This window comes from Fringilla coelebs (genome assembly GCF_963513975.1).
Source record: "Fringilla coelebs genome assembly, chromosome: 14".
Taxonomy (NCBI): Eukaryota; Metazoa; Chordata; class Aves; order Passeriformes; family Fringillidae; genus Fringilla; species Fringilla coelebs.
In genome coordinates, this window is record NC_140040.1 from 12478466 (window position 1) to 12504205 (window position 25740).

Sequence of the window (25740 nt, forward strand, 5' to 3'; positions counted from 1 at the left end):
CATCATCCTACATGACAGGAGTTGGACTTTGATGATCCTTGTGGGTGCCTTCCAGTTCAGGATGTTCTATGATTCTATACCCACCATCCAAGACTCATTTCATTTCAATCCTAGAAATTAAGATGGTACTCTACTCACATAGGTGGTAGCACTCAGGTCATTTGATCCAGTAAAGTTGGCAGGTTTGTTCTTTTCCGTAGTCTTGATTTATTGGAGGGAAGAAAAAAAAACCACAAAACAAAATGCATCAATAAAACCAGCATACAAACTAATTAGCAGGTAATCACTGATTTTTTTTTCCCCTATGTATTTTACAAAGAGTATTGATCTGGTTGTCTTTCCACTGCTACTGAATAAATTTTGAAATACAATTGCATCCCATGTAGTTGTACTAAACATATGCACACTAAAGCTGCAAGAAAGTTAAAATTTACTTTTTTTCTAATTGGGGGTAAAGGTTTACATTATGGCTATGTTAATTTAGCAGCTATCGGGCACAAACATGTGGTTTTGTCTCACCCCCCAGTTTCACAGCTGCTGTTCCTGTTTTCTTTCAGTCTGTCTCTGGTGGTGTTCACATGACACCACTGTGAATCCATTCAAGGACCTAAGCCAGCAAAAAAGCACCCTATGAAAGAAAATTAAGCATTTTCTGCAGTATTGCTTTCAGAATGAGCTGCCCATGGAATCAGAAGAGTGGCAAGGCAAATGAACACATGGGATCAGGACATCAGTTTTAGTGGTTAACAATTAGTTAAGTGGAACTGTTAACACACAGAGCTTGTTTAAGAAAAAAAAAAAAAAACAGAACAGTTATTCAAATGTCCATGCCCCAGGTGCAACATATTATTCAAACTAAATTTAAAAGACAGATGCTCTTTCCACTTTACTCCAGCAGTACCTATCCCCAATGCCTTTGCTTTTAGAAGAGAGCCAAGCTATATTCTTCCCTCCCTCACCCGCATTTCTACCTGTGAGTGCAAATAGCAAATACCACAGTGAACTGCTTGCCTGACGCTGCCAAACATTTCAAACCACATTAAAACAGGAAAACATCTTAGTGATGAGGGTTACAATCAAGAACTGCTATAAGTGCTGCCTTGAAAACCAGAAAAGTTTGTAGAACTGAAGTCTATCAAGTGTACTTTCAGTTCCACAAACGAGGAGCTTTTATTTCTAAAGCTTTTTCTTGACATCATGCGCTATCCCTGTGCAGATCAACTCGTGTTGTAAGTCAGGTGTTAGAAAAAGCAGCAAAATCTGGTACTTAATGAAAAGAAAGCAGGAAGTTACTTACACTGTGGATTTTACAAGAAGTTCATTAATTCAGGTGATTACTTACCAAATTAAAAATGGCTATAATCAGCAAGGCAGCTATAGTGATGACTGCTAGAGGCAGCCTAAGTAAAGGCATCGTTTCCACCTTTTCTGAGGCAGCACACAGATGGCGCAGGAGAGGCCACCGGTCTGAGCAGCACTTCTGTAAACACAATTAATTAGTTTCAGTAACAGATAACACTTTGATACAGGGAAAGAAATATTTCTAAATATAAAATTGACCTTTTTTCTGCAGGAGAGTGTCAAGAGCCTTTGCTGGAATTCTAATTTAGAATCTCCTTATTCTGAGTCAATGTCTAATACTTTTCCTCAACTGAAAATAGAGACAATGCTTCCTTTCTTCAAAGGGGTTGGGTACTAAAATTTTCTGAATTCGTGCTTTAAAAACACAGAATTATGGTTTGAAAGTTCTAGAGAAAAGTTAATAAAAATGCAGTAAAAATTTTGTACTTTTATAGTTATAGAGCTATAATGTTATATTTGGAACTACATTTTCAGATTAATAAAATGAACTCTGGACAGTCCCCATTCTTGCTATCCCTATGTCCTCCAATTGTTGCCATAGACAAAAAATCCAGTAAAGCATATAACTGTAATGACTGCAAGCATGATTCCATTATTTGGCTACACCAGAACACTCTCAAGCTTAAAAATTAAGTCTCATGCAACTGCAGTCCTGGAATTTTCTATTTTCTCCATGTGTTTCTACACGTGTCAAAAAAAACACATGAATGCATATACACCCCCCCCCTCTCTAGGCATATATGCAAAAATTCATGTTTATACATACAGAAATACTATACATACATAAAATCCAAAAATCTGCCAAACCATACAATTGAATGAGCCATAAATCTTTATCCCATGTCCTGAGTGCAATATTCTCTTATTTTTTTCTTTCCCCTTTACACAGCCTGACCACGGCTCTGTAAGAGACTCTTTCTTCCCCTGGAGAGCCCCATCCCCTCACTGGGTTCTGCAGTGCATTGGTGCTGCACATCCTTGCTCTGGCACAATGCTGGTTTGATGAGTGCAAAGAACATTCTAGAATCCCTTCTCTAAAATCCCTTCCCTCTCCCCACATTGCCTCCAGGCAGTTCTTGAGCTGAGAAGGACTTTTTTTTTTTTTTCCTCTGTATCATTGAACTCTCTGTGACTATGGGCTCTCTCTGTCACTATATATTTTTAAACAGTAATTGCATGTGTTTAATAATGCAAAGAAAAAGGAACTACAAGTGCAAAGTGTCCCACTTGATGTAATGGTGAATTTGGAATTCTAACAGCCATGAAATTGTTGCCAATAAATTATTCATATGTTTGCAATTTTCATTGCACTTCATAAATTATTATGAAAACTGATCTTCTGTTCCAACTTATTTCAATATTGTTTCCAGAATAGAGAATAACAGTATTTAAAACCAAAATTACTATTAATGATAAACATAAAAATGCATTTAAAAAAACCAACCCCATGTCCTCCCTCCTATCCATCTATTCTTGCACTCAAATAATTCTGAGTTACTGTGAGAATTTTCAGACATGAAAATCTGTTTCAGGCAATGGAATCTTCTGGTAACCTGAGGTTCAAGCTCCTGAATTACTAAAATTTCATCAGCCTAAAAGACAGACCAAGTTGATGAAATATATCCATCCACTTTTGAAAACAGGAAGTGTTTTTTAAAAGCAAACTTACCAGACATTTCTCAGCAAAGCACACAAACAAAATAAGTGCAATGATGACTGCAACAACTCCAAAGGAAATTCCCAGTTCTGCAGTTCTAAACAGAAGAAGAAAGCACTAAAAAAACAGGTTTAAATATGATTTTTCTTCAAATAGCACTGAATGACTAACATCACACAGGTTACGGTTGCTCTGTTGCACAATCCCTGCTTTAAGAGATTCTGCTCTGATGGCCTGAGCCACTGCCCTGTGCATAAAGCACATGGAAACTGCACTGCAACAGCCACAAAAAACAAAGGTGCCATACACTTCAGAATTACCCATCCTCTGCTTTCTTGGAGCTGTGACTAGCAGCTCAAAGCTGCCTCCTTGTAGCTCTACAGGAAAGGATCACTGAGCACAGTTCAACCAGCTAAATCTCATTTTCCTACTGCTCAATGTCCTTACAGCCAACTGTTCTTATAAAATAGTATTTCTTGCTTAACTGACCTCCTCCCTGTGTGTACTAGGCAAACAAAATATTAAAGAAATATTCCTATTTTATTTTCATATTAACATCTTGGCCCTTATGCCTGCAACATGGATGCAATCCTTTTTCATGGGGTAAATTAATGTATGTTTCTTAAACTTAACCCCTCAGGAACTCCAAAAAGTTCCAGAAAGAACCTCCACATGCACTTCAGCTGTTGGTTAATTTGAAATATAAATAATTAAAATATCAGCACTTACTTTGGCATGATAAGCATCTGGATCACAAATATACAGAGGAACACAAAACTGGCACACGCAAAGTAACTCTTGAGCTTCAGAATAGGAATGGTGCAGTACTGAAACACAGAGAACAAAGCATCAGGGCCATTTCAGGGATGTTTTTTCTTCATTTTATTACATTCTTGTGATGACATATATATACATGTCTATACTGTATCATTAAAAATATACTAAAGCAGAGCAAAAGACCACCACCCAAAGAAACAATCACTTGAACATCTTTCAAAAAAAAACAGCCCAGGCCAAAGGATAATTTCCAAATTTCCAGCCTAGACAGTATGTAAAACAGCTCTCCACAGATGCCCATGGTCAAAATCCTTATCAGGAGAGGACATACACAGAAGTAAACCTAAAGTGTATGTGCAGACCCACACCAGTAGCAACATCCACAGCACAGTAAATTTAACAGCAGTTATTCAAACAGAAAAACTGCACTGCACCTAACAAATATTATCATTATATCTACAATGAAACAGCCACAGCAAACAAAGTGTTTTACTATGGATACAGAAATCTTTTTTTTGTTCTTTCTTTAAGTCTCGTTACTTTTGAGGAAAGTAGTTTATATAAAAAAATCATCAAACTCCCACTAACTCCCTTATGGCAAGAATTTGACCACAGATTAGAGACAATCTTAGTTAAGCCCAGAATTTTCATTCTCAAGGAAGAATGACCAGTTCAAATGACTCCTGAAATCTGCTTTCCATTAGTTACCAGAAACGTCTTAGGATGTGCAGTCACCTCCAGAATCCACTTTCAGAATAAAACATTTCAAACACATTCTTATGCTGCTCTGAAGGGCAAATCAAAGACCAGAAAGGATTATTTTGCTCTTACCAACCTCTTTTTCAAGACCAGGTTCTGCAAAGATCAGCGAGAATCCACAGAAGTCATCTGACCTGCCACACCACGGGCTGCAGCCAGAGAGAGACAGGGGTCACCAGGAGCACAAGGGCCAAGGACAGGACACAAAATCCTCCTGCACCTGACACCCACAGCCACTCCCAACACACTGCTGCTTCTGCAAGCCCTCTGTTTCACAGCAGAACAAAGCAGTAAAAACATAACGTTTTTACTCATTTGACAGGCTGATCCACAACTCACAGACAGCAACATCTGCCAGGTACATGAAAAATGTAGCTCCAAACCTTCCTGAAGGCTAAAGAATAGGAGAGTGTAGCAGCAGACGTTAGAGAGGCTCACAGCCTCCAAAAATTTCCCCTAAATAATATCAGGCTCCTATAAGGAATACCTGAGGTACAGCCTTCCCAGCATTTAGATGGAAGAAAGAGTTTTTCTTCTGTAATCCAATGTTTTAAGAATTTGTTAGGAATGTAAATATTGAATTTTAAATTATAACAAAATAAAAAAAGCCCCCCCCCCCCAAAAAAAAAAAAAAAAACACCAAACCACCACTAACATACTGCCTGTGTAAGTCTGCCTTTAAATGCAAATGCACTGCCAAAGGAATTATCTGCTCCTGACAGACCATTTGCCTTCAGTGGACCAGACACTAAAGTAACTTTATTACCCCCCAAACTGTTTTGACTTTATATGCAGTTTTTTGTTCAGGACAGCACCCCATCTCATGACACTTCTTGCTCTAATAAAGAAAACATTGAACAGCAAGAATGATCCCCAGCTTCTTGCTAAATAATGCAGTATGACTCTCATATTTAAATTTAAAAATAAAACAGAAACTAAATGAAAACAAAGACCAAAAAAAGGGCAAGACAAAACTCCTGATAACTTTATATATATATTTTATATCTAGGCTTAAATTGAGATTGCAGGGTAATCTCAAAGAAAAGATGAAGAATAAATTAAAGTACTGCATACGTAGTTGAACTGAGGCCTTCAATGGTTGACATCATTTCATCATAAATATCTTCCTCTATCCTTCCCTTCTGAGATGAATTTCTGAGGATGAAAAGTCGTCTGTGTGACAAATACTCAGAAACAAGTAATGAGTACAGAGCACACTTTCTCAGCACACAGTGGGGCAGGCAAAAGCTAAACCAGAATGCTCCAAACTGATTTAAAAACACACCCAGGAGCACTTGACTAAGCATTTCTCTAGTTACCCAAATCATGCATTTTTCAAGACAGCATTTTGACAAACTGAGGGAATGTTCCACAAGTGAAAATCTGCTCCTCATTTAACTCAGTGCTAGGTACCACTGACAATTCTTATCCATTGTAATATCGTAATATAAATTTGCTTGCTGCAGCCCAGCAAGCAAAATGGAATCTGAATGACTGGGGGGGCAGTAAGAAAAGAAGCTCCTTTTAGAATCTGCTAACAATAACAAACATGAGCTGAGAAATCTTCCAAAGGCCAAAGATTTAGCTTAACCTTTCTAAAGCAGGAGTACCACACACACAGTGATTAATCAGCCAAATGATCACATCCTTACAGCACACTGAACTGCAAGAGGAGCACAGGAGCACAAAAAAAAAGAAAAGAAGGTGCTTGACAAACCTATCAGAAGTTCTCTGGCGCCCAGTAGAACACAAAGGTATTTCCTAAATAAAATAGGAATTTTTAATAAGTTAGACACTCTTTGAATAGGAAACAACTATGGGAAACAAACAAACAAGAAATTGCCACAACCATTTTTATTCAGAAAAAAAAGAAATCAAGAACCACTCTCAAACAAAAATGTTTCTAAAAATCAGTACTTCCAGCAATGTTTGCTGTTTTAACAAGTGAGAAGTGAGTGTTTTCTGACAAAAAAGATTGTTAGAAAATAATTAAACAGATTTTCCCTCTCATTTATCTCTACAAAGCAAAATAACCAAGCAAGCACTAGCAGAGGCAAGCAGACTGGAAACCACATCCACACATCTGAATGAATGGATGGATGCTTAAATTAAAATTTACAACAGCTGTGGCTCCAGGATAACACCTGAAAGCATGCACATCTACTTCCAGCTTTCTGGAAGAGGAGATGGAAGAAAAAATTTTCTTGTATTTTAAAATCTTAAATACCTTAAGAATTCTTGATCTTAAAAATTCTTTACTGATAAAATCCAGTTGGCCAGGAGAGCATGTGGAGGAAGTACTTATTTTCTATACATTTCAATTAAGTAGTGAGTGAGTCTATCTGTTTGGTTTTCTTTACAAAACTACATGCACCAGGCAGGACCTCAAGATGGAAAAATAATAGGAAAAATAGATAGTTTTGCTTTGAGGATATGCTATGATTATAGTGTGCTAGAGAGATTGGCAGTCTGAGAATGGTGAAGGTCTGACAGAAGAAGAAAGTCAGAAACTCTGACTGAAACCATCCGAGAGAAAGGCAACACAGCATCAACAGCAATGCACTTCTGAGGAGAGCAGCCAGTACTTTTCTGTGCCTATTCACACTTCCCCTTAAATATTATTTCACTCAGTATCTCAAATCATGGAATTCCACATAAGTTATGAGTAATAGCTTTCCATATAATTCCTCCACAAGAGACTGGAGGGAGTTCATAAAATAGCATTTCTTAAGTTCTACTTTCTCATTGTTCATCTTCCCATGCTTTTCTCCCTGTTCTTTGGCACTGAGGGGTTAGACATTGACTTACAATCCATTAGCCCTGGGCTGGGAAAAGCACAATTCCAGAATGGAAACTGGCAGCGTGCAGCACTGCTGCCTAACTACAGGGAGCGAGGGACGGGCGCCCAAGGCAGGCGTGGAGCGGCACCAGAGCGGTGTGCAGGTGCCCAGCACCCGTGGCTGACCTTCCTGCGGCGGCCCTGCGAGCCCGAGGAGTCGCTGCTGACGCTCTCGCGGTGGCTCAGGTGCGCGAAGGGCCGCGCCGCGCCCCAGGACTCCAGGTAGCGCGTCATCCGCACCGAGGCGCGCATCTTCAGCCCGTCGTTCACCCGCGCTTTGGGGAGGTGGTTGTTCGAGACGCATTGCTTGGACTAACAGAAAGAAAACACGCTCAGGCACAAAACAGAAATTCAGGCAGATTACGGAATACTGAAGCTCTGCGTGTTGAGTAGTTTAAGACTCAAATCTTGACGTTTTGTGGGGCTCTGGACACATCAGCAACGTGTCAGCCAACTTCAGTTCCTTTATCTCGTTTGATTAAGGTGAGCTAAAGCAAATCACAGCAGAAACAATGAATTGCCTCAGCTGCCTTTACCAGCCTTGGCTTACAACACTGCAACAGTCAAGCTCCAGGTTTATGTACAGTGATGCAAGGGCTCACAGGATCTTATGAACAGATACGGTTCCCTTGCAGTCAGCACTACAGCAGGGGAAAAAGGTGCCAAACTCCTGAGCTGCTGGGGTGTATCAAAACAGTGGTTAGGAGATCCCACAAATTACAGACTCCACATTAGATTATATCTGTGTCACAGGAGCTGAGTCAGGCAGCACAGACAGTGTGTACAGCAATACCCTTTGAGAACTGCACGATAAACCAAGACATCAATGACTGATAATTCTCTAACATTTCACAAGTGTCTTCAAGGGAGCAGAGACCATTTTAATAGACATAGGTCCTCATTCTGAGAATGTGTGCTGTGTGCAACTGGAGGGGGGGGGGGAGCTCTTGCTAATTAAAAGTGGCTCTATGCTATTCCTTCCTGTAGAGATCAGGAAGAAAAAAAGTTCTCATCTGCATTCTTTTCTCATTTGAAACATTTTACTCATCAACCACAAGCCAATTCAAAATAACAATACTCCAGGTGTTTGTAGTTACCAAGCTCTAAGGGAGCAACCCAGAGTTGCTAACTTCACACCCTGAATAGAAGGTGAATCTTACTGTTCAGATAGTGAGGAAGATGTTTGAAGGTATTTTACAGGGAATATTTCAGCCAGAAGTGGCTACATAGTAGCCACCATGGTGGCTATGAAAGGTGAATACCTTTCGTTTCTTCTTCCTTATCTTTTGACCTGGGTTTGTGAGACACTTCACACAAATGCATAGTCAAATATGTGTTTTTACTCTAAGTGGGTCACATAAGAGGTTTCAGCATAACACCTATTACCTCCAATGTAATAGGCATGTCATAAAAAAGCAGGATGTGCTTTCAGATCTGAACTCCCAAATCCAAGCTACTCAGGTGACTCACACCATGCTCTGATTCTGCTCCTGAATGAAAAAGCTGTATGCACCACAGAAACCTACCTACTTATATGCATATACACTTGAATAAATATTTATGTTTAAAAACAAATACATACCCTTGGATCGACCACTAAGTAGGTTTTGATATTCATGGACTCAAGGTAAGGATCCCTCAGGTGTCCATTCCCTTCTTCTACTTCATAAGCCTTGCCTAGGTGATTTAATGTTGCTTCAGTGATGTGCACACGGCTGAGAAAGGGAGAAAGAACAAGAGACCCAAACACTCACAGAAAGGTCACATTAAGCATTTCATTTACATTTCAATGGCCCCTGCTGACATTTCTGCTTTTCAGACATACCCTGCTTTGGCAGCCAACTGAAAAATCCTGCCAGTACTTAAAATTATATTTGCAATCTTTTACTATAGTACATCATTCATAGCAAGTGTCCTAAAAAACACTTCCCACAATGAGATAGTATTGGTATAAAATTAAATTGAAATAAGCAGGGAAGTAAATGAAACAAGAAGAAATGTGATCAAAGGAGATCTGATGACTCACAAGACAGGCAGGCTCACAGGCAGGTTGTGAGAGCTGCAGGGAAAACTCATGAACAAAACACAAGCAAGGGCTGCTTTGTGCTAGAAATGCATGAGGGTGAGGGGAGACACAAAGTCTGGGAAAAGAAAGCTGGGGGAGGTTTTTTGTTAACTCTGAGGAGAACTCAAACTCTGCCTTTTCTGACTGAAACAACCCGAGGAAAGGACAACACAGCATCAACAGCAATGCACTTCTGAGGAGAGCAGCCAGTACTTTTCTGTACCTAGTCACACTTCCCCTTAAATATTATTTCACTCAGTATCTCAAATCCTGTATTTCCACATAAGTTATGAGTAATAGCTTTCCATATAATTCCTCCACAAGAGACTGGAGGGAGTTCATAAAATAGCAGTTCTACTTTCTCATTGTTCATCTTCCCATGCTTTTCTCCCTGTTCTTTGGCACTGCATGCTTAGACTCCGTCCTACAATCCATTAGCTCAGGGCTGGGAAAAGCACAATTCCAGAATGGAAACTGGCAGTGCACAGCACTGCTGCCTAACTACAGGGAGCAAGGGAATCACTGTTCCATCCACCTCTCCTTCCCAGAGTTGGACATAGGTTTGCATGAAGGTAATGTGTCCAAGATCTGAAAACTACTGGCTGTAACTTCTAAGAAGGAAGAATAAAAACTTCCTCAGTACTTTGAAGCCAACAGTAAGAGCTGAATTGCAGAGGCTGCCTGCTTTTATCTGTTTACTAATAATTATCTTTAAAAAAAAGTTTAATTGTAACCTTGACTACACACTTTTGCAATGAAGTGAACCTTCAAATCTGAAATTTTAAAGTTTGCTCTAAAGCATTATTTTCTTCCCCAGAGACTGGGGCATTCTGGGTGATGTCTGTGCCCTGAGCCTTAAAACACAGGCATGTGCTATAGCAAGTTTTTCGTGCTTTTCCCTTTCCTCCAAAAAGCAGTACATTTGTTCACTACCCACCATTTTACCAAGCTTCCTCTCCCCCCTCCCTCAAACCACACACTGCGTAGGACATTTCCAGTCTTACTGCAAGCCTCTCTCCCAGTTAGGTGCCAGTGATCTCTCAGCAGTTACTAATTGCTCACTGGGTTCCAGGATAAGCACATCACCAAGAGCTGCTCTCCCAGGCAAGCTGGAGCACGCACTGCTGCCCTTGCTGTGCCAGGACAGAACACCCAGCACTCTGTGCCCAGCTTCCTGTGCTGACAGCAGGATAACACGTGCTGAGCTTCCAGGCATTTACACATTAGAGAGAATTGGTCGTAAATGCGTTTTTAGTTTTGGTTTTATGCTACTCCTTTCTGCTTAAGTAGTGTATTATGCTGTTATGACTGCAAGTAGTTTTTAAAATCACAAGGAAGAAGAACAAGCTAGAAGCTGTCCTGCATCCCTTCAAAAGTCTTTAGACTCAAAATAGATAGGCTTCCTATTTTAAACTAAACTTCTGGCTGCCTCCTAATGGCAAAACTGCTTCCAAAGGAGCAGGACTAGCTAACATTGGAATGAGGAATCCCCAACAAATAATTCCTTGCGGAGCAGGAAAAAAATACGACGTAACACTTGCATAGTGAATAATACCCCTTCCACCCTGTCAGGCTCAGTCTTCCACAAGTGGAAGATGTTTCCTCTGGCCAGTTTTGGAATACAAGATGAGTGAGTACTACACAGCTATAGGTAGAGGAAGTAATAAGAAAAATGTTTCCGGATCAGCATGACAAACTGAACCAGCTTAATTCCTTACCAGGAATCAGCTTATCAACTATAAACCTGACAGTCATACAGGAATAATCAGAGTTTTCAAGATTAGGCAGAGGTCCCAAACGTGACTAACAAAGTGGGTTTGTGCCATATTCAGAGTCATGCTGTTTGTTTTACCAACAAAAGAAACTTTACAACTCTGTATTCTTGTTTAATCACGCTGAATCAACACACTAAACCCTTCAGCCTGGCTGGTGGCATAACTGTTAACCAAGTTCCAAGAAGTTTTCTTTCTGTTTCTGTCACTAATGCAACAAAGTATTCTGATACTCATATACTCTTGTCACTTAATAAACCACTTAAATTTTTAAGTTTAAGCATATACCTAAAAGCTGTCTGAAAAAATAATAAGAAAAGCTATAACGTTGCTGGTTAGAAACACTTACTAAAATAAACCAATTTGCACAGACTAGCATGACACAAAAAAAGCTCCATGGTCTGATTTGGGAATGAAAAACTAAAGTCTTGTAACAGCCTTTTTTAGTGCAAATTTTCATGGGGGCATTGAGCCAGCATCAAACCACGACACTACCAAAATAAGTAAGAAAAAAGAGGATTTCTTAGATGAATTCTAATCCTTAAATTTCACTTAGAAAACAGGAAAAGAGTATACTTTCCTAAACAAAGAAAATGTAAATGTTGATGGGTTTGAAAAGTATTTACATTTGTTCTGTTCAATGAGTGTCTTAAAAAGGCTACGAGGCCAACCTCGGCTGCAATCCTTGTATCACTGAGCAGCAGCACATGGCAAGCTGTATTCCTGCTCAGCCTCAATCCTCCCATTCAGCACCACTCCCTTCCCTTCCTTCTGCCCATGGCAAATGCACAACAAACAACAGCTCCAGACTCTCCTTACTGGGATACTCCCCATCAGGGTGCATTTTAATTTCTGAGTTGCTTATGAGGTTTGAGTGGTGAATATAGAGCTGATATAAATCAAGTGGAGCTGATCGATGCATTAGCAGAAACGCTGGGTAAAGACAGCTTGGCCTTGTTGACCTAAGGAGCCCAGCTGTTCTCTAACCAAACTCACAAACGTAGAATTACCCCTGTGTACAGCATGGATTAACTAAGTCAACACAATGCACATGGTTCTCCCATGAAGGGAAGGTCAGGAAGCAGTCTCTTGCCTAAGAATAGAATTTTATAGCTCATTGAAAACGCAATCAGAAAATACTAATATTTTACAGCTCTGCTGAGTACACATCTGTCCTGTCTCCACCACCCCAGGTGAGGATGTGAGGATGTGTGCCAGCCCGGCTTGGCCCCGCACGGAGGGCACAGCCCCGGCCCCGCACGGAGGGCACAGCCCCGGCCCCGCACGGAGGGCGCTCCCGCTCACCCCGGCACTCCGGCGGACTCCATGCGGTTGGCCAGGGACACGTCGTGGGACCACACGTCGTACTGCCACTTCCTGAGGCCGATCACCCCGCACAACACGTTCCCGGAGTGGATCCCGACCCTCATGTTGATGTCCACGCCCGTGGCTTCTCTCACCTGCCTGGGGGAGGCATCGGGGCTTAGAGCAGAGTTGTCATTTTATCTCCTCCTCCTGTCTCATCACACACTTGGTAAGACAAACCTATGACCAGAACCATGCAACTACAGCTAATAAATACACTTTAAATGTTGACAAGAAAACGAATTACTGAATTCAATATCTCAAATCTCAGTATCTGCACAGTATCTCTATTTTAAACAGCCTTCTGAGTAACACTTACTTTATTGCTTCGCACATGTCGAGCCCCATTTTAACACAGTTCCTGGCATGAACTGGTAAGGACACAGGCAGGCCTGAGACACAGTAGTAACAGTCTCCCAGGATTTTAATTCTCATGCATTCATTCTCCTGCAAAATTACATGAAACATTTTTATCAGGAAAAAAAATAACTGCAAAGTAGGCTAACAGCTCCAAAGGTTCTGTTAAAGTTTGAGAAAGTCAGGCTTTGTTCAATCCTTGTTGAAACAAAGCTTGCTTCTTCTGCCCCACATCTGAATGCCTGGACATTGCTCACTGGAGAGAACAAAAATGGCCACTTTAAGCATTTCTGAAATAAAACCATCTTGTTAGTTTCTTGCTTTTTTCTTGGAACTGTGTGAAATTGAAAAAATCATAAATAAAATAAAACCATCAGAATTTACCATCTAAAAGATGAAATTGACTTATCTATCTTTTAATCTTCATCTGAAATATGGGCAGTTTTCTCTCTATTTTTACATAGCAGCCTCATAAGTAACAGTATGAGGTGTCATAAAAACCTCCCAGCACTGAGGGAAAACCTAGAAATTCAGATGCCCAACCTGATAGTTGTGCAGATGTAATATGGGGGGTTTTTGTTATTTCAAACATGACTGAAGAGGAAGCTGGCACACACTACTGCTTGCTATTGCTAATAAAAAACTCACAATACTAAATGGGAGCAAAAAAAAATTTCCTAACTGTGCAATGGAGGATACTGCTGCCAGTGACCAGCAGGAAAGAGCAAAAAGTCTCTGATACTGTCTTTTGTTCACACTTTACTGAAGAATTTTAACTACAAAGGTTGCAAGCAAGCCAGGGCTAATTCTGCAAGGCTGTGTAATATTTGACTGATGAGCAGAGGTGGCTTAATTTGGGCCAGCCAATAGCTCCAGCTGTTCAACACTACCTGCTGTGGGAACACAGTTCCTAAATCAACTCCAAAATCAGCCCAAATACGTGGCAACTTCCCAAGCTGAGCTGTTCTCCCTCATCAGTTAAAGCCTTTAGGGAACATCCATCATTCTGCACATCTTAATCCATCCCAGTGGGTTCTGAGCAGTGCCACAAGTGACAAGCTCAGAGGGATCAGCGGGGAAAACCAGCCTTGGATTAGAGCTGCTGCACTTCAGCATCCAGCTCAGTGTCCAGCTTAGCCATCAATTTTTATTAGGTAAATTGGAGCTTGCAAGATTTGTACATTATGGAAAAGATGACAGAATACTCCCTGGCAGAACAAAAATAGCACAAAAAGCAGGAGCCTCTTCTCACAGCTCAACCACAGAGTTGCAAAAGACTTTGACTCATTAAATCCAGACATTTCAGTGCAATTTGCATACAGCAGTGAGAAATTAAAACTCATCACTCAAAATCTAGATTTTTTTTCTATTTTTCTGTCTGCAAAACAGTTAGAAAACCTTACCAAATGTGTTTAACCTCAGCTTGTATTTCAGCATTAAAAGAAATTTTGCATTTGGCAACTAAGATGACATAACTTACTCTGTCTTTGTAGCTGCTTTACAACAATACAATTGCAATAGGTACAGTATAACTTTCATTTGTCAGTACCTAAACACTTAGCAACAACTGAATTCAGATAAATGCAAAAATTAGCCATGTAATTTAGTCAAAAATATTACTAGCATCTTAGGTTTTAATCAGTGGTATATTTAAGAATTTATTCAATGATATCCACAAGGGTTTAATTACAGCAATTTCACTCCTCTGCTACATTAATAATTTTAGAGCTTTCCAACTTTTTATGACAAATTTTTAGGATTTCACAAACGCAACACACAAACATGTAGGTGATATAGTCCCGGTAATGTGAGAACTAAAAACCTGAGTTTGTGATTGCTGCAAAAAAAATTAGCCTCAAGCAGCACCTGGAAGTGGTAACAATTCCTGCCCAGGCTGAAGGGTCAGTGTTGAGGGTTTGTCTTAACAGGGAGCATTTTAAACTGCTCCCCAGTCTTACACTTATTTGTAAGTATCCATTAGTAACAGGAAGCTTTCTTTAGCTCACTCCTGAGCCTGATGGCTCAGGACTCTCTCTCTTTGCCTGCTGCCCCTGAATTTAAATGTGTGTCTGAGGGTTCTCCATTCGTGGAGTCAAACAAACCTTGGAGCCAGGCACAGCAAAGCTCCTCAGTGGAGTTTGTACGCAGAACCTCCTACAGCCCTGCTGCAATCACTTACCACCATCAGACAATTTCCTAAATGATACAGATAAACCTCCACACCCAAGAACTGGAATTACAGTTGCAAGTTGCTACATTTCCAATTTCAGATTTACATTTTGTTTTAATGTGATTTTGCCAGTTAACTTTAAGGCAAAAGCGGTTTTGCCTTCCTAGCTTGAGGACTGACACGCAGCTGCCTCCTGTTGTGCAGAGAGGTCTTTTCCAAAGGCCTTTATCCTACAGCACAAACTGTACACCTACCTTTGCAATCTGATCAAACTTTCCAAAGAGTTCATTCAGCATCACCACGAGTTCCTTAGGAGAGCAGTCACTGGCAAGGCGAGTGAATCCTACGATGTCTGCATATAGAATGCTAGACAAGAGCAAAAGGAAAAAGCAGGGAAAGTGAAATATGAAGATAGATCAGTTCCACAGTCAGCATAACTATTGAAATGCATTTAACAGAAAACTCCTCTCCCCTCTTTGGGAAACAACTCCAGCAAAAAGGGTTCAAGTATCTCCCCTGATTTAAAAGACAGCACACCAGTTCAACACATGTTATCTTCCCATAGCAGGAAAGAAGCTCACTTCAGCCTCAAAGTCTGCCTTCAAATTTTAATTTCACTGGACCATATGTACTGATAAGAATCAGAACTTTACATCAATACAATTATTTCTGGGGCTTCCACTTACCTAACATTTTGGTGCCTTTTTACATATAGGCTGTGGAAGTTGTTGTCATGCATCTGCCTGTTATCATTAGTTTCCTTCAGTCGCTCAATGATTGCCAGCTTCATTTCCATAGAGATGTGAGCAGGCAGGATGGATAAAAGCAAATTTTCCTAAAAAGTGGGGGAACAAGTAATTGTGCAAAATTATTAACACAGTAAGTCTGGAACTGCAGAATTCTACTGACTGCAAGAAGGCATTAAAAAAACCCAAAAAAAAAATGCTTTTATTCAAATAGTTTTTCAGTAATGCATGTCAAGTTTTCCAGAAGACGTTTTTACATTGCTGTTCTCCAAATTATTGATGTCACAATTATGTTGCATTTTTTTTCTTTTGTTCCTTGTGGCCTAGGTGTGACATTCTGTTGTAACCATGAAACACACACACAAAATGTCAGTATTCAGTACTACATTTTCTGGATAAATTACATTTTATTTTGTCCCCTGATGTTAGTGTTATGTTGGCATTGTCTGATAAAGGCTCTGTAAAAGCTTATGTTTGTACCCAACAATCAATTCAGTATTAAAAATATTTGTAAGTTCTCAAACACTGGAAAGGCAGCAACAGATACAAAAGAAAAAATGCAACAAAATTGTGAAATCAATTATTTGGAGAACAGCAATGTAAAAATGTCTTCTGGAAAACTTGACATGCATTACTGAAAAACTATTTGAATAAAGTGAAATGAAGCCTTTTGAACTGAACGAGAAACAGACTCCTTCAAACCCACTTCCATTGTTTGGCTGATCAGGGCACTGTTTTACACTGGCTCTCACTCAAAAGCCCATTCTTCAAAAAGACCCTGGTAAGTTGCTGGGCAGAAGATAAAAAGAGAATACTTTGAGTGAGGAAGGGCTCTCCCACCGCAGAGATGGAAGAGGAAATGCTGTGTGGAGCAGCCACAAGCAGGAACTTTTTCAGACAGCATCAACAGCGAGATTAACACATTGTGCAGCCAAGAAAAATGCTAAATGCTGTCCCCTGGGACCAAGTCCTAGTCCCCTTTCCCTGACTGCCCAACACAGCCCTGTTCAGGCAGCAGTGAGCTGCCAGCGTTGTTTAACCAGTGCCTGCCCCCAAGAAGAAATACCCCGGGATATATCACAGTGGAAGATACAGTCCTTGAGCATCAAGTGCCTGTCTGCACAAGGTAAGGGCAGCAGTTTAGCTTGAGACTGATCCCAGAACCAGAAACGCTTCCTTTCCCTCACCTACTGTTTTGGTACTAAGAGAGTCATCCCTGGGAAAGAACTCAAACTGACAGCCGAATCCCAGGGAATATAACAGGGCTTTTGGGAGGCTGACACATCCCACAGTTTTCAAGGAAGCAGCGAGGAACCCTGAACCGCAGCTCTCACATCTTTTTCACGAAGAAGCGGGTGGCAGAAAAGATACTCAGAATTGCCTGACAAATTGCAACATGGTTGAAAAGAAAGCCCTCCATAGACTTAAGCACATTTACACTTCAAACAAGCAACCATTAAGACAAACAATCCCAAAACCAAAATCCTGAACACCCATGGAAGTGAGCACATTGCCCAGGAAATGAGAGCACACTGCCTTCCTAAGGTGATCAGAGGCTTCCCCAGCAGCTGCGTGGGGAAATTCTGGCAGGGCTTTCATGCAGATTTGTCATCTCATCTCACAAGATTAGCATCAGAGAACAGATCGCACCAGCAGTGTGGCATTTTCTTCTTCCCGGTTTGATCAGGTCAGTCACTTTTCAGCCCCTTCTTTTATCTAATAACTGATGGGCAGAGAACAGGATACACATCAGCCTTGTAGAGCACTTCTTAACCCTATTTATTCCAGGAAAGGTGGCCCAGTTTCAGCTTTGGTATCTCTCTACAAAGCTTCTTCAGTAAGAAATTCATGATTGTTTATTCTTTGAATACCACTGGAGTTTATGGAAATAAATATTTTAATCTATTATATGATTTCTTTTTCTCCCTTCCCATCCAATTTTCTCCTTCTAGCAAAGGAAAATCAGTTTGTGAGACAATAAAATATAAGAACAAATAATACTTTAAAATTCAATGCAAAAAATGTGACCAAGGGAACCACACAACTAACTGCTAAAATTACCTTACAAGTAATTTCAGGGCATTAAGGATATGTCCTCTTAAGTTATCTTAGCCAGTCCCAGGAGCAGTTTATTCTAGGAAAAAAGGAACTAAAAATGACTGGCAATTACATTCCTATTACAAATACTGTGATTTTCATGCAGACAAGCCCCAAAAAACAACTTCCTCCCTTTAACTTCCTTCTTTTGTTACAAATGGCACAACTTTTATTTTTGACATTAGGTGGGTATCTCAAAGATTGGACCAAGCCTTTCAACATGGATTAGTCACCAACCTTATGAATTTATGCAGACTTTGCAAAGGGAAACAAGCAACTCATAACATGAAGTAGCTCACTCACTTGCTGCCTCTTTTCAATCTTCAGTTTCATTCGGACCTGAATGCACTTCAAGGTGTATCTGTACAAATCCCACGAAGCAACCTGCATTTGGCGTTTGTGAAATGCACCCATCAAGTTGCCACAAAGGAAAATTACAGCATTGGCAAGGAGCTGCACGAGAAGAAAAATATTTACCTACTGCAGGGCAGTCATTGATACTTCACTAACACACATATTAGTCCCATAAAACACAGTAAATCCCAGACCACGTCTGGTTTCCTCTTACCCCATCCCAAAACAAATCATTGTTGCCATTACCCAGGATGGAGCTGGCAGATGTAATCTGACTTTCACAGTCACAATAATGAAACAGAAAATGCTATGCTATCGTTTAACATTTATTTGAAGACACCAGTGTTTGGTTTGTGGAAAAGCAGGGCACAAACCCCTGCATCAGCCAGCTGTGTGGAGCCTGGCACATGCCTGCATGGAAGGAGCTGGGGTGCTCCTGCTAATGAGCACACCCTGCTAATGAGCACACCCTGCTAATGAGTGCTGGGAGCCCTGAACGCAGCAGGCTGCACTCCCAGGCCCTCTGACACCCCAGGGCAGCAGGGGCCCTCTTGATCCACCCTGTGGGCAGTGCCTGATGAAGGTAGGTAGACCCACCTGAAGGAGCACAGGTTGGGAACAGTGACTGTGACTAAGCCAGGCATATTTTTAACAGCTTAAAAATTAATTTAACGACCCTGCTTTTTCCACTCAGGTCAGAAAAACAAAATTGCACCATAGATTTAAAAATTTGCAATCTTACAAAAAGCCCAAGGGTTTTTGGGCCCAGGCTCCAAATCCACAAACTTGAATCAATGTGACTTTTCTTAATAGAATAGTTATGCCAAAAGCAAAGGGTAGGTTGACTAGAGTATTTAATTATGTAACCAACTTATTTCCTTACCTGAAATGGGATGTGTTCCTTGTTTCCTTGAGATGTTACACTTACCACAGTTAAAACAACAATATGGGAGAGAGCAGAAACAACACTAATTATGACAGCACCTCTCATCCCAAAGGGTAACATGGTATAAACTGTGAAGATTATGAACAGAAAGAATGGCACCTTTGGGAAGAAAAAGAAAGAATGAGAAAGAATCACACATACATGTTATTAGGTAAATGCCAAAAATCACTACAGAAACAGGAACAAAGCAGTGGGATTCTTACTCAATTTAAGGCTGAACAATTAGCTATTGATGTTTCAAAAGACAGTTAAAACCATAAGGACAGTGGTAGTTCTAAGAGTTTTGAGGGATTAACAGCTATAGGTTCATAGACAAGACGGGTTAATGTGACATATCACCTATAATTTTTTCACTTCTCCTTGTGCTTTATCCTGAACTTATCCTTTACAGCTGGAGATGCACTTTGGATGCACTTTGTACTCATACATCAGGAACAGTGTGTTGCAAGGCTAGCAATACTGAATAGAATCAGATTTCTCACCTGTTGGAAGATATTTTTCTAATTTTAACATCACCCAGTCACATGTGTATGTTTGCTTCATGTTTGACAAAAACAAAATCCAACCAATACTTCCTGGTTCTCCCACAAGAGAATCACCTTTATTACCACTAACCACATATTTAGCTGCACACATTTTATAAAATGCACAACTGAAATGCTCCAGATCAGTGGGAAGGTTTGTAAAACTTAAATTCATATTAATGGACTTGTTACAATTGTCAGCTTATATATATATATATGGAAACTAACAGCCCTGATCAGAGGAATATATTGCAGCATTCCTGGCTCGGCTCCATCTCATCACAGCAACTAAATTGTGCCATTCCAGACAACAGCTTCCTTCGAGGAAGTCTCAAGGCCCAGTCTGCCCTTAAATATTTTCCCAGAATAGAAGAGATAGTTTGACTGGGACAGCAATAATCAGACAAACAGGCAAATAAAAGTTTTCATTCAACAAAAATGGTTCTGTGTATATCTTACTACTTTAACTGGAGTAAAAACATTTTTTTCTGCCACATTTGCAACTCCCATCACACAATGTTCTGAATGCAGTGTGATGGTTTTATAAGCAAAGGATGGACAAGCAAAGGCCATACCTGCATTTACACAGTAGCTTTAATTAGTGATAAATTCATGACTTGAGGTGAAAGTCTGAAATAAATCTATTCACTTTCAGAGTAGGGCTCCCTTATATTTTAGACTTAAAATCAATATGAATGAAATATTACCACATGACTGAGAGCAGCAAAACCAAATAGTGCTTTGTTACATATTTGCATTTGTAGTTAAGATCAATACATTTGGGGGCAGGGGGGGTGGTTCCTAAGGTAATAGGCATTTCATTAAGTTAAAAAATACTGGACAGCAACTCTAAATGTACAGTGCTGGATGCAGGCCATAATAAAAATCAGATTTTGCTTGTTTAACTGATAATTTATATATTTCGTTATTCAAATAAAGAAGGGAAGGGGCAGAGTTCATAAAACCAGATAAAAATTAATTAAAACTCTTCTGCTTGCATTATGAGATCTTAGGAGGAGTTTCCTACAAATTATGATATTTTTGGCTTCATGAAATCACCCATCTTCTGATCAGAGACAGCAAGCAATGAAGTTTAGCCACACCCAGCAATGCCAGGATGTGTCATTAATCCTTACTGTTCACTTCACCTCTCACACTGACTTAAAAACCTGCTCCCTAGGGCACACCCAGCTGTGGGGTCCTTAACGCATTTATTGAACACTTGACCCAAATAACTTAAGAAAACAAGTATTATTAACAAAAAAAAAACCAAAAAACAAAAACAAAAAAAAAAAGGAAAAAAAAAACCCAAAAAACAACAACAACAAAAAAAACACAACCAAAAAAAACCCGAAACAGTTGAATTCATAGTAATTAAGATTTACTAAAAGTCCTACATAAAAATCCAATTCAATTACAACTTAAAGATGTGAATCCCACATAGGTTTATGCAATTATCCAATTTTTTCACTGAAATGTATTTCCATTATAATCTAGAATACCAACTAAAATTTACTGCAACAAGTCAGCCAAGCCAGTTTTTAGAAGCTAACCTAGATCTCAGAAGAGTTATTGCCGGGTACAACACCCTGAAAGACTGAAGCGCACGAGCTGACTGACCAGCAGTCCTGTGCGAGTACCCGAATGAGCCCAGCACACACACCTGCTCCCAGAGCTGATAATCCCTGCCTGTTTCGAAAAGGGAGACGAAGGCCACGGTGAGGAAGCAGAGCCAGGCCAGGAGGCCGAAGAGCGCCAGGCAGCGGCGCAGCAGGGACTCCATGCACAGCAGCAGGTACATGACCGCAAAGAGCGCCAGCGCCGTGAACACCGCCGCCAGGAACGCCAGGTGGGACTGAGCCTCCTGCAAGGCAAAGTTACAGCTGCTACAGAGGTCCCTTCAGGAAAATGAGAGATGCTTCTGTACTGCCCTGGAAACAACTTTGGAATAAGCGAACCTGGGTTTTTAAGTAGACTAGGTAGACTAGCTGAGGCAGCACGAATACTCTGATATTGACACATACAGAACTAGTACAATAAATACTGTTATAGACACTCAGGAAGGCAAGGTGGGAATGAGCTTCCTGCAAAGGCAAAACAAAGGGTTACAGCTGCTGCAAATGTCCCCTTCAGAACAATGAAAGATGCTTCTATACTGCCCTGGAAACAGCCTGGACACTTTTGAAATAAATTAACCTGGGTTCTTAAGTAGACTAGCTGTGGCAGCATGAACACTTTCTGATAGTCACACATGCAGAGCGAATATAACAAATACTATTAGAGATACTCATTCCACCCTGTCACGCTGTTCTCCCAAGTTCTTCTAAGCCTTCTGATGTTTACATTTTTGTAATGGAGTTTCTCACACACTTTTCATGTAAATAATGATTGTTTTGCATTCCTTTCTGGAGGAGGAGAAAATTGATGGGCTGTTGTTTTGACCAGTGTAGCTAGAGTGGTAGCAATTTCATCCTCCAATCCATGGTCACTTTTGAAAGTCTGTAAACATTGGAGTTTGGAAATAAACTGCCCTCTTTTTACCTTGGACATCTCAGCTTGTTCTTGTCATTCATTTCATGTCCTATTGTGACACAACCCCAGTTCCACTGCTATTGTTTTCCAAACTAGCTTAAAAGGCAAACCCCAAACCACTACGTTTTAACTACATTGTATCTATAATGCAGATGTACCCAAAGAAATGTATTTGGAGTTCAAACTTGGCCAGAGAGGAGTAACAGTGTTCTAAGTTTCACACAAGATAAATTGTTAAAAAATAGTCTTGCTACTGTTTTCCCTTCCTAAGAAATAAAAGGCAAAAGGGATACAGGTGCAATTGGTAATATTTGATTTGCTGCTAAAGAGAGAGAATTGAAGATCCTTTATCGTGAAGCATGATGTTTGGAAAGCAGAGTTAAAAGCCAATGAAGGATTATAATAGCTACTTTACTACCTTTTTAAAACATTATCTTTAAATCAACTCCTCTTCTTACCAGCTGTCAGCTGGGCTTGTACAACACCAAATTTCTTTACAGAAAATCAAATTACACTACATAACAAAAAAAAAAAAAAAAATCTCTAAGCTGCATCTTTTCTATGCCTATAGGATCACTGCTTTTTGCTAACTAAATATTGATTCTACTGATTACCCATTGTACTGGGAGGTTCCTGTTGTGTTTTTATTAAAAAAAAAAAAAACTTTTAAAAAAGGAAATTAACATCTACAAATATTTTAAGAAAAATCACCTCAGGAATAACCTGATGAAAAATCAACAAGTCACCATAATATGAGAAATGCAGGACATTTTAACTTCTGGTTTTGTTCCTTCCTTGGCCCTTTTAGTACTTACTATCATAGCTAGTACAGAATTCAATACGGATTAGTATTCGTTCCTAATGTATAGAAAGGAAAAACAATCCTTATAGTAATTGTGCAGGTGCCTGAGATCTCTCCTCTCTTCCCATCCTTTCAAAATCATACACAGTAATACATGCACAGTTACTTGATATCTTCCAGCACTGCAACTTTGATACCATGTGGCTCAAAATATTATATAGCCAAACAGGTTTAGTGTGCTGTCAGAGCGACTCCTTATCCTCTCTGCAAACACTGAACACACACAAAAGAAGTTTACTCACAGCAGTGACAAAGAAGATGATGATTAGAGTAGTCCAGAAGAGGATGGCAATGAAGAGCAGCAGCAGCAGGAGGGGATGCTGCTGGCTGGTGTAGCGGTACTTCTCGTAGAGCGGGTCTGATATCCTGCCCTCATCGCCCTCGTTGAAGAAGTATTTCCCTTTAGCTGGCATCTTCTCCCAGGCTGGCTGCTATTTCTGTCAGTTCCCAGAGCACACAATGACACAGCTGGAGCCACTGCTTCAAAGAGAAGTTTTGTCCTTTCGCTGCTGCCTCTGTGATCTTCAGGCACACCGAGTAACCCACGTTCTCTGATTTTACTTCTCATGAGCATCAACTTCAGATTCCCAATGCAATCAAAAGCAAGAATTAGCCTCCCCAAAACCACAGGCAATTCATCATCAGCACTAAGCATGAAGCTCCAGATCAACTTGCATTGGTGCAGACTGGTGTTTTTGGCATGAGGTTTTTTTAATTATTACTTTGCAAGTCTCAAACTCCTTTCCACAAGCTTGACTCTCACTTCCTGGGGTGAATCCTGCAGAGAGACAGGATTAGTAAATTCATAGTTAATCATACACGATGTTGCCCAGGGGGGAGGGAATAAAAACAGTTGATTCCTTCAACTTTCCTTGAACTTTCTACCTGCCTGCTGTGACCAGTGAGCAAGAGCTGTGTGGGTGGGAGCCCAGGAGCCTCGTGTGCGGGCGGCGCTCGCCAAGGGCTGCTCTGCTCACCTTGCTCTGGCAGCCAGACATTTTCATGTACAAGTGTGCCACATGGGGCTTTCTCCTTCTGAGCAAATGACACAGCTCCTGTGAGCGTGTGGTGGAACTGAGTGCTCAGAACTCTTCGGAAGTTGTGTGCATCTGTGTGTGCGTATATCATCTTCAATCTCAATACACTTGGCATTCTTTCTCAAAACATGCATCTTAAAAATTAAGAAATCCTCTTTTATTAATTTTAGACTTTAATTAAAGCATAGAAAAATGGGAAAAGAATACAGCTGTCCAAGCCAAAATTCATTAAACTTTTTTTTTAAAGATACTTAACATCTAGTTCTGTACATTTCATTCCACATTAAGGAATAAACTGTATTGTTCATTTCGAATGACCAGTGTTTTCCAAATAGGTTCATTAATATAGTTCATTCAATGCCAAGAGTCATAAAAAAGAAGCATGGGGATGTGATGGAGGGAAGCATGAAAAACAGGATTTTGTAAGTCATATTAAAACTTGATAACAGGACCACAGCTTCTTTGCCACTTGACCACCATCACCATGGTGACCAAGGCCATGCTCCAGGGAGAAAGAACCCACTAAACCCCACTTATTTTTTTCCTCAGAAAAGCCAAATCCCAGTCAGTTACTTTCAAAAACCAAATGCTTAACTGCACACACACATTCAGACTGCTTTCACACTAAAAGCAGGAAAAAGTTTCAGAAACCATAGTGAGCAATTCTGCCTCTGGTAAATAGAGCCAAACAGTAACATCCTATCCAATTATTAATGATCAAGCAGGCAAAACCAGATAGATCAACAGTGAGACTGGACTAAAAAAAAAAAGTGTACTTTTGCAAAATGAGAAACTAGAACTTCTTCCCAGAGTACCCCCCAAACTTGGATTAATCACAAAAAACCCCATATTGCATCACTCTTATTCAGTAATACCCAGAAAAAACTGACATTTATATTAACATATTTATATGTATATATGTATAATAAGCAAATAAAATGGAATCTTTTGCATTTATAGTTAATGGTACATCTAATGTCTCTCCTGTGCTGGTTATTACTGAGCTTTTCATCATAATTAAAATCCTCCCATTTTTCACTTTAAAAATTCTTTTGGTACTCACACCATTTGCATGTGCATAATAATGCTCTTGAAAAGAAGTGTGAATCTTAGAAACCACTGACACTTAGAGGAGAGATGAAGAAGAAATTTTAACTTTTCCATCATGTTTCGCTGCATTTTCCAAGTCAAAGGTAATAACTGCACAATTACTTCACTTGGGCATAAGCCAGTTTTTTTTGAAGAAGAAGAAGAAGAAACTCTCAGAAGGTGTGCACAGGGGCAAGTATTTCAATCTAAATTTGCCTTTCAGCAACAAAGACAATGCACTCCAGACAGGGGGAAGGTTTGGCCTCTGATGCAGCAGAGAGGCAGACAGCTCATGAAGCATCCTGAGGAATTCCTTTACCAGGGGCTGGGGGTGCAGGAACTCTGCCTGATGTGAACAACTGCATGAAAGAGATGACAGGCTTGCTGTCCCAGTTCCTTCTAAAAGTGTGTTTCAGAACAAAACCAATGA

General features: G+C 40.2%; 1 protein-coding gene across 1 annotated transcript in view; it reads right to left on the bottom strand.

The window, feature by feature from the left end:
* ADCY7 (adenylate cyclase 7) overlaps positions 1 to 23642 on the bottom strand; it is a 33498-nt gene extending 9856 nt beyond the window's left edge. Inside the window, exons 1-17 of the mRNA XM_084215405.1 lie at positions 23427 to 23642; positions 21454 to 21654; positions 19204 to 19365; positions 18270 to 18419; positions 15810 to 15958; positions 15378 to 15489; positions 12916 to 13043; positions 12537 to 12695; positions 8977 to 9109; positions 7521 to 7706; positions 6273 to 6316; positions 5630 to 5710; positions 4632 to 4704; positions 3749 to 3846; positions 3032 to 3116; positions 1343 to 1480; positions 139 to 201 (exon numbers count right to left, since the gene is read on the bottom strand). Of these exons, the coding sequence (XP_084071531.1) occupies positions 139 to 201; positions 1343 to 1480; positions 3032 to 3116; positions 3749 to 3846; positions 4632 to 4704; positions 5630 to 5710; positions 6273 to 6316; positions 7521 to 7706; positions 8977 to 9109; positions 12537 to 12695; positions 12916 to 13043; positions 15378 to 15489; positions 15810 to 15958; positions 18270 to 18419; positions 19204 to 19365; positions 21454 to 21654; positions 23427 to 23597 (2133 nt within the window). The 5' untranslated portion in view covers positions 23598 to 23642. The remainder of the gene's footprint in view (positions 1 to 138; positions 202 to 1342; positions 1481 to 3031; positions 3117 to 3748; positions 3847 to 4631; positions 4705 to 5629; positions 5711 to 6272; positions 6317 to 7520; positions 7707 to 8976; positions 9110 to 12536; positions 12696 to 12915; positions 13044 to 15377; positions 15490 to 15809; positions 15959 to 18269; positions 18420 to 19203; positions 19366 to 21453; positions 21655 to 23426) is intronic.
* Between the last annotated feature and the right edge of the window lie 2098 nt (positions 23643 to 25740).